The sequence below is a fragment of the Oculina patagonica genome, chromosome 2 (genome assembly GCF_052425735.1).
Source record: "Oculina patagonica isolate OP01 chromosome 2, crgOcupat, whole genome shotgun sequence".
Classification (NCBI taxonomy): Eukaryota; Metazoa; Cnidaria; class Anthozoa; order Scleractinia; family Oculinidae; genus Oculina; species Oculina patagonica.
The window spans coordinates 8,044,066-8,056,297 of record NC_135759.1 but is presented as its reverse complement, the minus strand read 5'-3'; the positions used below and the strand labels follow the sequence as shown (position 1 = coordinate 8,056,297).

The window sequence follows — 12,232 nt, the reverse complement described above, 5'->3', positions numbered from 1 at the left end:
GGTTATCTGAGGGCAGCATATTAATATTATTGGTTATTTATTCTTACTTGGGAGGTGAGTTCCTTATGGAACTCACGTTATCCGTCTCCCGGGTCTAAAAGTGACATCTTTTCAAGGCATGAAATGCAAGACTATATGCTCAGGGGATATTCAGCAACTGAAAGACAATTTAATTGTCGAACGAGACCATACCCTTAAATTACAAAGAAAAGCAATAGATGATATTGTTTTCGACCTTTCATCACAAGTGAAATCCACTAGCGATGATCCACACCAGCAATCGGTTCTAATACAGAAACTCCGAGAGGAGAACCAGTTATTATACAAAAAACGCCAAGCTCTCAGAAGCAAATGCCGACTTAGAGAAGAAACAAGGTCAACTTGAGAAAGAGATGGCCGATCTCTGAAAACATTTGGACAATTCAGAACCCGGGGTGCTACTCAAAAAAGGTTTTGTACGGGGAGGCTCCGCCCCGAACTCTAACCCCTTATTCTTTTATATACCATTTTGATAGAAATTGTACCCCTTTCGTATACCTTTTGCTGAAAAAGGCACCCCTTTCATATACCTAAGAGGCATGGCATAGACTTAGAACAAGACGTTTTCTTGTTATTTTCATGTAGCGCTTAATAAATTAAAATAATACAGCCATAAATTGCGTCTGTTCGAAATATTTTAATTAAAGGCCTTTTTAAAATACCTAAATGACAGATTTCCGCACCCTTTCACATACCTAAACTTGCGAAATCCCTACCCTTTTATATACCTGAAGCCTGAAAAAGGTACCCCTTTTGGGCGGAGCCTCCCCATATAGGCCATTATAGGGAGTACCCAACCCGCCCCCAAATCCAGAATTAGTACCTGGGAAACCTCAGACGTGCCAAAACACCGGAAACACTAGAATCATGCAAGAAACATCTTTTGAAGAACTAAAATCGACAGGTCCGCTTCTTGTTCTTGTTCTACATGTGTTCTTCAGGAACCAGCTGACCCACAAGATAAAGATCCCTCACCACCAGCCAACGAAAATGACAACTTCGAACAACCTCCACCCAACGCTGCCAACAACAACCCAACTCACGCCGTTTTCCTATGCGACTCAAATGGGAAATATTTAAAAACGAAGAAGATGTTGTCACCTAATCAAAAATTTAAATATTTCCGATGCTCAATAATTTGGAAGAGCCAATAATTCGCGATACAGTCATCACACTCTTTTCAGCCTTGGCTAAACGTCACAAATCGTGTTAATTACGTTCTGCAAGTAAACTCCGATTCAGTAACGTCGTTAAAAGTAACCTGCAATCAGGCTTTTTTTTTTCTCGTTAAAACGCTGCCACCGGGCCCTGGGGTCGAGATTGGCTGTCTAGCTATCGTTATCGTGGCATAAAATATTTAATTCGATGCGCACGCAGAAGGCAAGCGTCTCCGTTAAACTTATCAGCGGTTGTGCACAATAAGGAAAGAGGACATCGTGTAGGATAGGTGAAAACTGGTGACCCGATTGTACTAAGCTTTAGTCAAATAACGGAACCAGAACATTTTGTGAAAGTTTAATCCTGACATGGCTTTCGCTCTTTCTTTTATTACTTTATGTTAAAAAGTTAGCATAATTTAACATTACATTTATAAAGATCTCTTCTTTAACGCACGATTATATTGAAGCAAACCAGAATTTAAAACTTCTTTTACAAGTGTCAAAAGAGCCAAAATATTTGTTATCATTTCAGAAACTTCAAACTTATCTTGTCTTTATCTTATCACGACTTATGGTCTTTCTTTGCTGTTTTCGAAGCAACGGCTTGGCGAAAAAAAATCTTAAAATGTACTCAAACTTTTTTGTGACAATCCAGAGAAAGTTTATTTTAAAGAAAGAAGACAGCAGTTTAAATTCTTTTATGTACACATTTCAGGCCGCTTAAAGCCATCCCTGGTCAATACAAGTTTTCACATTACAGTCTTTAACATTCAAAATATTAGGGAACACTCGTTTACAAAGCACCACTCATCTTTCAGATTTTCAAGCCAACGAAATCGTGTTAATTGTTTCACATTCGTAAAGATCTACATCAAGAGAAAAGGAAGTCGAAGCCATGTGTTTTACTTTCATAATACACGACAAACATTTTGTAACATGACAAAATTAATGTGTAAAACAAGCAAGCAAGTTTTGTCAAATAACCGAACTGGAATTTTTTTATCACGGTATTTTACATGGCTTTCACTTCTTCAGTTATATATTTCACGATATAAAGTTCAAGTTAGCATAATTTCATATTTCGTTCAGAAAGATTTCTTCGTTACGCGCATAAAGCAAACCCGGATGAATGAAACTTCTTTTACAAGTGTCAAAAGAGCCTAAATATTTATTTTTCATGAGCTTGTATCGTATCTTATCTTTATTTTATCACCGACGTGTTGTTTTTCTTCGCTGTTTTCGAAGCAAGGGCTTGCCAAAAAAATAATTTTACTCAAGAGAATAGATTCTCTTGTTTTACTATAAAACTTAAATATTTTCCTTACATGATAGTACTGGCCCTAAAAAAAACTAGCTCTGCTAGTTGAAATATTGGCCAATAAATCTTGCCCTCCTGCCGTTGTACCAGCCTCGCAATCAATCTGGTTTTTAATGTGCTATATAGTAGACAAACTTTTGATACCATTCCTTTGAAATTTTTTTTTAAGAACGCAATTTAAATTCTTGTGTGTAAACATTTATTTCTCTCACAGCCAGCCGTTGCAAGGAAAACTACTTTTCAAAGCAAGACTCATCTTTCATGATTTTCAAGCACGTAAATCGTGTTTATTGTTTCACATTCGTATCAATCTATAACAAAAGAAAAGGAAGCCGAAGCCATGTGTTTTACTTTCATAATACACGACAATCATTTGAGAACGTGACAAAATTTATGTGGAAAACACAAGCGTAAGCAAGTTTTGTCAAATAACTGAACCAGAACATCAGCTTGTTAAAGTATAATCCTGGCATGGCTTTCGTTTCTTTCTATAATTATTTTATGATAAAAAGTTAGCATAATTTCACAAGTAGTTCATAAAGAGATCTTCTTTACGCGTATAAAGCTAACTGGGATTTTAGAAACTTCCTTTGCAAGTATCAAAAGAGGCAAAATATTTCTTAACTTTTCATAAACTCCTCACTTATCTTATATATCTTTATCTTATCACGGACGTGTGGTTTTTTTGTGTTGTTTTCGAAACAAGGGCTTGGCGACAAAATATCCGCGGTGAATATACTTTAAACGCAGTTTAAATTCTTTTGTAAACAAATTTCTAGTCGCTCGCAGCTACCATCTGCTTTCAGTTTTCAAGTACGTACGGGTTTATTGTTTCACATTCGTATCAATCTATATCAAGGAAAAAGGAAGCCGAACCCATGTATTTTACTTTTATCGTACACGACAAACATTTGATAACATGGCAAAATCAATGCATATGTGAAAAACACAAGCGTAAGTAAGTTTTGTCAAATAACTGAACCAGAATATTTTGTGACGGCATAATTTTTATTTTTATACTAACACGGCTTTCGCTTCTTCTTGCATAACTTTATATTTCTTTTATAAAGACTTCTTTGTCCTCAAATGTAATCAGTGATATAGAATTCATAATGAAGTTATTCAACATGATTTTGTAGCCAAGCGCAATTTTTCATGTGCCCTGATGTCTTTCATTTTCGCGTGGTTTTTCGTTATTTTTGCATATCGTTATAGATTTGAACCCGCCGAAATTAATCCACCGAAAGTGGAATGTAAATTTTGGCATTACTCACTTCTCCCCGCAACACAAATAAAAGATGGCGACAGTTGTGATGACAGTCGATAATAATTTGCTTTTAATGGCGCATGTTATTGGCAGTTTAGTAAAAAAAACCGCTATTTTTTGTACTGAAAAAAATTATTCTCGTCTCAGTTTTCTAGCAACAGTGATCCATGGTAAAAACGAAAATATAACATGCAAAATCTTGACTGGCCAATTCTACACTACGTTCGAGAGTTCTAAGCAGGGTGAAAATAAAGAGCATATGTTAAACATGAAATAATAACTCTTTTGGATGTTTCAAGTATATACCCAGGGAAACTTTTAGGGGCACGAAGCAAGATTATGGAGGTGTATAGAAAAAAGGAAACCTCCCTCCTCTCCGATTTCCCTATTCTCTTTTAGCCACCCACTCCTCCCCCCTCCCCTGTTTCTAATTCCCTTCTTTCTCTACCCTCGACCTCAAGCTTCTGCCAAGAGACCGTCAAAAAGCCAAAATAACATTACTTCGAAACTAAAACACTACTGAACAAAGCTAACCGTTAGCCTTATCTTGATATATTTTTGTATAATGCAAACAAAGAGTGAATCTATCAGAACTCCATCGTTTTCGCGAGCCTTCAACAAAATTATAATCTGAATCTTACTCACATGAAAATCTATGTCCTACGCTATGCTTGTAGATACGCATTATTTTTATCTTGTATATAAATAGTCGACAAAACACCTGTTCCCAACATGACGTCACGTGCACTTTGTGTTTTCTCGAAATGGATTGGGGTATTCATTTTCCTAAGAAATTGAAAGACAAGAATAGTTTCTAGTCCGATTTTAGTTCATGTTTTCGGCAAAGATCATAAGAAAGAAATTATTTTTTTTTTTTTTTTTTTTTTTTTTTTTTTTTTTTTTTTTTTTTTTTCCCTCAAAAACTCACCCCCCCCCCCCCCCCAACCCAACCGACCCCAGACTATTACTAAAAAGCTCACTTTCATTTGCCCCTAAAATGCAGGTTTAACATTCACTTTATATGTTTCCAAAAAAAGATCGAATATGGGAATGTTTTGATTGCATTCTACTCGGTAGGTTCGCAGGTCATTGTTTTCCTAGTTGAAAACTGAAACAGTTTTTGCGAGTTTAAGTTTAAGGATATCCTTACCAATTTTGTGCCAACAATCACTTTTTCTCCCCCTAGCACTGTGGAATTGTAAGGATACTCTAGCGATTTTATCTGTAGAATTTTTCAAAGTTACAATAAAAATGTCTTCTTTTCTAAAAATGTTCCGTGTTTTGTCGTATTCCCAAAAATAATACTCGTGATAATCACAAGTTTCGCTTTCAACTCCTTTCTCGTCACAAACCTAAATGAATGATCTTCCGCCAATTTTTCCTTCAGAGAGACAGTTCTTTGGTGATTTAACATTTTAAATTAATCGAACACAAAATAAGTTTTTATACTCGACGCTTTAGTCTCTAAACCAGCAACTAACACCTTCAGTGTAAAAGAATTAAAATTCATTTCTCCAATATGTCAACCGTTGACAAGGGAAAAGTTAAAATTTCATTTTATTTTGAAAAATGAAAACTGAAAAAAAAAAAACTGAAATGACACCTAGGAGTAGAAAATTTCATTTTCTAATTTCCCAAAGGAACGGCTTACTTAATCAGACTAAAAAATTAACGAATATATTTATTTATACTTTTCAAAGAGAACAGTATAAAATAAACTCGTCAGTAATATAAAGTTCACTCAAGCAAGGGATACCAGCTGGTCTTCAGTGTTTTATTTCACTTTGTTGTGGTGAGTATAAAACTGTTTTACAATCTTTACCCATTTAGCTAAATAAATAGGGTAATTTCTTTAGCGAAGGGATCTATAAATACAAGAAGTTAGCTGTTGTAAGTTACAAGTGAATTGCTGCTGTGAAGTCCGAGTAGAAATTCATGATATATACACTCACTCCAGCGTTTAACTAAGTTCCAATTTATCCAGAAGGCTCCATGGTTTGTACTTTCAAGATGAGCTTTGATCTCATCAGGAAAGGAGATGTTGCGAGATGTATAATGCTACGATATGTAAATAAAGTTGCTTTCTATTTCATCTTGGCAGTGCATCGGCCTGATTTTTTTCTGTTGTATATTTTAAAGATACAAGTAGGCCAAACAAATTGTAGGCCTTGGCCTAAGGGGAGGCAAGCTACGCACCTGGGCCACTCTGAAGTAATAAATTTATTGTAAATTTCACGTTAGTTTTCGTCTTACAAATCAAAATACTTTTAAGAACAAGGTAACGAACCCCGGGGGGGGGGGGCTACTCCCTATAATGGCCTATACGGGGAGGCTCCGCCCGAAAGGGGTACCTTTTTCAGGCTCCAGGTATATAAATGGGTAGGGATTTCACAAGTTTAAGTATATGAAAGGGTAGGGAAATCTGCCATAATGTTATTTTAAAAGGCATTTATATCATATATTTCGAGCAGACGCAACTTTTGGCTGTATCGTTTTAATTTATTAAGCACTACATAAAAAATAACAAAAAAACTTCCCGTTTTCGGTAAATGTGATGTCGTGTAGGTATATGAAAGGGGTGCCTTTTTGCAATAAAAGGTATACAAAAGGGCTACCTTTTCTATCAAAATGGTATATAAAAGGGTAAGGGGTTGGATCCCCGGGCGGAGCCTCCCCGTACAAAACTTTTTTGAGTCCCCCCCCCCCCGGTAACGAACGAAAAAGAATTCCCCGGCAAACATTCTTTAATAGTGCTTTTTGCGAGATTTGGAATGCTTAATTGCCCAACCCTGCCTTTTCACAGTGCCTGTGCTTTAAAATGCAATGCTCGTTACAAAGCATTGCGCATTCCTACATAACATTTTACTCTGCTTATTTTTCAGCTACAACACTTACAGAAGAAGGAGTCATGAATAACATAGACGAAATTATACAAGCCATAGATATAGGGTTAGCTGTTGCCATGTTCCTTATTAACATCGGTCGTGCTCTAAAAGCTATCGAGTTATGCAAGGAAAGCTTGGTTTTGCTTAGTGATGAAGCAATGAGAATAGAGAAGCAATTTGGCAGATTAATTTCTGAAAACATCTATTATACAATGTTTAAGGCGTACTGTCGTATCCACGATGATACAGATGCAATAACATACGGCAGGAAACTTCTCAACATGGTCCGTGAGCATGGTGAGACAGTCAACGAAGGGAGGCTTAGCATAGACCTGGCAGAGATATATTGGAGAAAGAATAAGTATGTTGAGGCGAAAGAACTTTATGAGAGAGCAGTCACTATCATGAAAGAAACCGGCGACAAACAACGTGAGGCAATCGCTTATGGAAACCTAGGGCCTGCGTGTTTTTCTATCGGTGAATATGTCAAAGCTAAGGAATATATGGAGAAAGCACTTGCGATCAGTATAGAAACTGGTGACAGAAACAGAGAAGCAACAAATTACGGAAACTTAGGAACTTTGTTTCAATCTCTCGGTGAAAATGTCAAAGCTAAAGAATATCACAAGAAAGCACTTGCGATCAAGATGGAAACTGGTGACAGAAACGGAGAAGCGACAAATTACGGAAACCTAGGAACTGTGTTTCAATCTCTCGGTGAATACGTCAAAGCTAAAGAATATCACGAGAAAGCACTTCTGATCCACATGGAAATTGGTAACAGAAACGGAGAAGCAGCATGTTATGGAAACCTAGGAACTGTGTTTCAATCTCTCGGTGAATATGTCAAAGCTAAAGAATATCACAAGAAAGCACTTGCAATCAACATGGAAACTGGTGACAGAAACGGAGAAGCGACAAATTACGGAAACCTAGGAACTGTGTTTCAATCTCTCGGTGAATACGTCAAAGCTAAAGAATATCACGAGAAAGCACTTCTGATCCACATGGAAATTGGTAACAGAAACGGAGAAGCAGCATGTTATGGAAACCTAGGAACTGTGTTTCAATCTCTCGGTGAATATGTCAAAGCTAAAGAACATCACCAGAAAGCACTTGCGATCAACATGGAAATTGGTGACAGAAACGGAGAAGCAGCATGTTATGGAAACCTAGGAACTGTGTTTCAATCTCTCGGTGAATACGTCAAAGCTGAAGAATATCACGAGAAAGCCCTTACGATCAACATGGAAATTGGTGACAGAAACAGAGAAGCAACAAATTACGGAAACCTAGGAATCGTGTTTCAATCTCTCGGTGAATATGTCAAAGCCAAAGAATATCTCGAGAAAGCACTTGCAATCAACATGGAAATTGGTGACAGAAACGGAGAAGCAGCATGTTATGAAAACCTAGCAACTGTGTTTCAATCTCTCGGTGAATATGTCAAAGCTAAAGAACATCACGAGAAAGCCCTTACGATCAACATGGAAATTGGTGACAGAAACAGAGAAGCAGCATGTTATGGAAACCTAGGAACTGTGTTTCAATCTCTCGGTGAATATGTCAAAGCTAAAGAATATCTCGAGAAAGCCCTTACGATCAACATGGAAATTGGTGACAGAAACAGAGAAGCAACAAATTACGGAAACCTAGGAATCGTGTTTCAATCTCTCGGTGAATATGTCAAAGCTAAAGAATATCACGAGAAAGCCCTTATGATCAACATGGAAATTGGTAACAGAAACAGAGAAGCAAAAAATTACGGAAACCTAGGAATCGTGTTTCAATCTCTCGGTGAATATGTCAAAGCTAAAGAATATCACAAGAAAGCGCTTGCGATCAACATGGAAATTGGTGACAGAAACGGAGAAGCAACAAATTACGTAAACCTAGGAACTTTGTTTAAAACTCTCGGTGAATATGTCAAAGCGAAAGAATATCACGAGCAAGCACTTGCGATCAACATGGAAACTGGTGACAGAAACGGAGAAGCGACAAATTACGGAAACCTAGGAACTGTGTTTCAATCTCTCGGTGAATACGTCAAAGCTAAAGAATATCACGAGAAAGCACTTGCGATCAACATGGAAACTGGTGACAGAAAGGGAGAAGAGACAAATTACGGAAACCTAGGAACTGTGTTTCAATCTCTCGGTGAATATGTCAAAGCTAAAGAATATCACGAGAAAGCACTTGCGATCAACATGGAAATTGGTCACAGAAACGAAGAAGCAGCATGTTATGGAAACCTAGGAACTGTGTTTCAATCTCTCGGTGAATATGTCAAAGCTAAAGAACATCACGAGAAAGCACTTGCGATCAACATGGAAATTGGTGACAGAAACGGAGAAGCAACAAATTACGGAAACTTAGGAACTTTGTTTCAATCTCTCGGTGAATATGTCAAAGCTAAAGAATATCACAAGAAAGCACTTGCGATCAACATGGAAACTGGTGACAGAAACGGAGAAGCGACAAATTACGGAAACTTAGGAACTTTGTTTCAATCTCTCGGTGAATATGTCAAAGCTAAAGAATATTACGAGAAAGCACTTCTGATCCTCATGGAAATTGGTAACAGAAACGGAGAAGCAGCATGTTATGGAAACCTAGGAACTGTGTTTCAATCTCTCGGTGAATATGTCAAAGCTAAAGAACATCACGAGAAAGCACTTGCGATCAACATGGAAATTGGTGACAGAAACGGAGAAGCAACATCTTATGCAAACCTAGGAACTGTGTTTAACTGTCTTGGAAAATACAGAAAGAGTAAACAATATCTTGATAAAACACTCGCGACCCTAATTAAAATTGGTAACAGGGATGGAGAAGCAAACTGTTATAGATCCCTAGGAGATCTGTTTCGAGCTCTTGGTGATCATGTCAAGCCTAAAGAATATTATGAGAAATCACTCGCGATCGCAGTTGAAATTGGTAGCAAAAGAACAGAAGCAGTTACTTGCAGCAAACTAGGAAATCTGCTTCAATCACTCAGTGGATATGTCGCGGCTGAAGAATATCTTGAGAAGGCGCTTTCAATAAGTAAAGATATAAGGGACGGTGAAATTGAGTTTGCCTGCTATTGTTATCTTTCACTTACGAAGTTATCACAAGAAAAGTTTGAGGAAGCTTTATCTTATCTGTTTCAAAGTATTGAAAAATGCGAAGAGTTGCGAGGTTTCAATACAGAAAACGATCAAATTAAGATATCATTTGCAGATGTGAATGTGTCTCTCTACCTGCAGCTCAGTGCATTGTTTTGTTCCGCTGGAAATTTTAACGATGCTCTCTATGCTGTTGAGTTGGGACGAGCTAGAGCCCTAGCAGACTTGATGTCAACTCAGTACTCTGCTGAAACACACATATCAGGTAACCCGAAATCATGGGTTGGCATTGAAAATGTCATCAAGAAGGAAAGAAACTGCACATGTCTATACATTTCTTATCTTCCTCAACAAGTGTTATTGTGGATTCTCAAGTCAAGCGGAGCCATTCATTTCCGACACATTACACTGGATAAAAAGACTCTTCATACGAGACTAGCCAAGATTGCTACAACTTTGGATGAATTTTTTGCTATCATGGCTACTAGTTTCCGCAGCTTTGGTATTCTACCCGAGGAGCTTTGCGAAGATCGATCCTTAAATGACATTGAGCCGAAACCTGATACTTCTCAGGAAGAGAATCTCGCAGCTTTGCGACAAGGAAAGGATAAGGATGATCCCAAACCAAGTCTAACTTTGTTCTACGAAATGCTCATCGATCCTGTGTCCGACTTACTTAAAGAGCCTGAAATCATCATCGTCCCTGATCGCCGCTTGTACCGTGTTCCATTTCCAGCTTTACTCGATAAAAATGGGAAGTTTTTATCAGAGACATTCAGGATCCGCGTCGTTCCTTCGTTAACGACTCTCACGCTCATTCAAGACAGTCCTGCAGACTATCACAGTCAGACTGGTGCTTTGATAGTGGGTGATCCTGCTGTTGGTGATGTTATGTACTGCGGAAGTCTCAACAGAAAGTTTGTGCCATTGCCTGGTGCAAGAAAGGAAGCAGAGATGATCGGACGACTGCTGGGCGTTCAGCCTTTGTTGGAACAGCACGCAACGAAGCAGGCGGTACTTCAAAGGATCAATTCAGTGAGTCTGATACATTTGGCTGCACATGGTAACGCTGAAAGAGGAGAAATTGCCCTTGCCCCTCCAGCCTCTATTACTGGGATTCCACAAGAAGACGACTACCTTTTGAAAATGACTGACATTTCACAAATTCAACTGCGAGCTAAACTGGTGGTACTTAGCTGTTGTCACAGTGCCCGTGGACAAATTAGAGCCGAGGGAGTTGTTGGAATCGCTCGTGCGTTCTTAGGCTCCGGTGCACGCTCAGTATTGGTGGCACTGTGGGCTCTGGAAGACAGCGCAACATTGCAGTTGATGAGTCGTTTCTACGAGCAACTTGTTCGTGGGGAAAGTGCCAGTGAGTCTCTTCACGAGGCCATGAAGTGGATGAGAGAAAACGGCTATTCTGATGTGAAGGAGTGGGCACCTTTCATGCTCATTGGAGATAACGTGACGTTTGACTTTGGAAAATAGAGGTAAGTTTAAAATTGCGAAGAAAAAACTACTCATTCATAACTTTGCTTAACTGTGTGAGTTAAATCAAAACGAAAACTCTACCGTTTATTTCTTAACAAATAACAAATTTAGAATCAAAATTGTACAGTACAAATTTTACAGTGAGAGGCTACATAGCAATAGCCGGTTGAATTCCTACTGTTGGGTCATTTTTTTTTAATCACAATTCTATTTTGTTAGGTGGTCAGATCTTTTAGCAGCTTCCTTTTCCTTCTGGGCTTTATGTTGTTTTGATTTTCGTGATGGAATTTAAGTCGAATTGCAATTGCAGTTCAAGTACAGGAATGCACCGAAGGAAATTTGTTACAAAATGTTTTAGGACATATTTTGATCTAATTTCTAAAATTCTAGTTTGTCTTTTGTTTTTCATTTGTAGGATGAATGGATCATATCAATGGACTCCATAGAGACAGAAAGCAAGCAAGAAACTGACAAACATTTGCAAGTACATTATAAAATAACACTGATATCGTTGATTTCCACAATTGGTTTTTGTTGCTGTTTCAAAATGATTTTCCAAGTGTTTTGAGAGAATAATCACCTATTAATTGTAAACGCGTGAATCATTCGAATTTCAAAGTTAATAATTTTTGTAAAAAAGTTATTTTGACAAATTAACAGGTTACATTACGGATTTGAATAAATTTTTAAATTAGCAATTAGACGACGAGCGAGAAAAGAGAATAGACATTAATTTTTGATTATCAAAATATACGAGCGAATGTCCTTTCTTTTTCGCTGTGTTTTCTAAATTATAGTAGAAATAGAAAACCTTTTTTCTGCGTTTCTATCGAGTTATGATTGAATTACTTTTAAAAGTTTGGGAGAACTCGAAAAAGCCGTGGAAATACTCGCCTGCAACTCGTGTTTCAGAATGCATTCTCGGCTTACTCCCAAACATCCACTTTTCATCCACTTTTACTTGA

At 37.7% G+C, this 12,232-nt stretch overlaps 1 protein-coding gene across 1 annotated transcript; it reads left to right on the top strand.

Moving 5' to 3' along the window:
- Positions 1-6,692: 6,692 nt before the first annotated feature.
- On the top strand, positions 6,693-11,911 carry LOC144641756 (uncharacterized). Its single transcript, XM_078500783.1, has 3 exons — positions 6,693-9,546; positions 9,646-11,266; positions 11,683-11,911. Exons 1-2 carry the CDS (start codon positions 6,693-6,695, stop codon positions 11,262-11,264), a joined length of 4,473 nt encoding a protein of 1,490 aa, XP_078356909.1. The 3' UTR covers positions 11,265-11,266; positions 11,683-11,911.
- The last annotated feature ends 321 nt before the right edge of the window (positions 11,912-12,232 follow it).

Bases quoted from the DNA above. Each gene is read 5' to 3' on its own strand.
- LOC144641756 (XM_078500783.1), top strand. From the start codon at position 6,693: ATGAATAACATAGACGAAATTATACAAGCCATAGATATAGGGTTAGCT. The intron at 9,547-9,645 runs GTGATCATGTCA...GCAGCAAACTAG, and splicing joins AGATCTGTTTCGAGCTCTTG to GAAATCTGCTTCAATCACTC.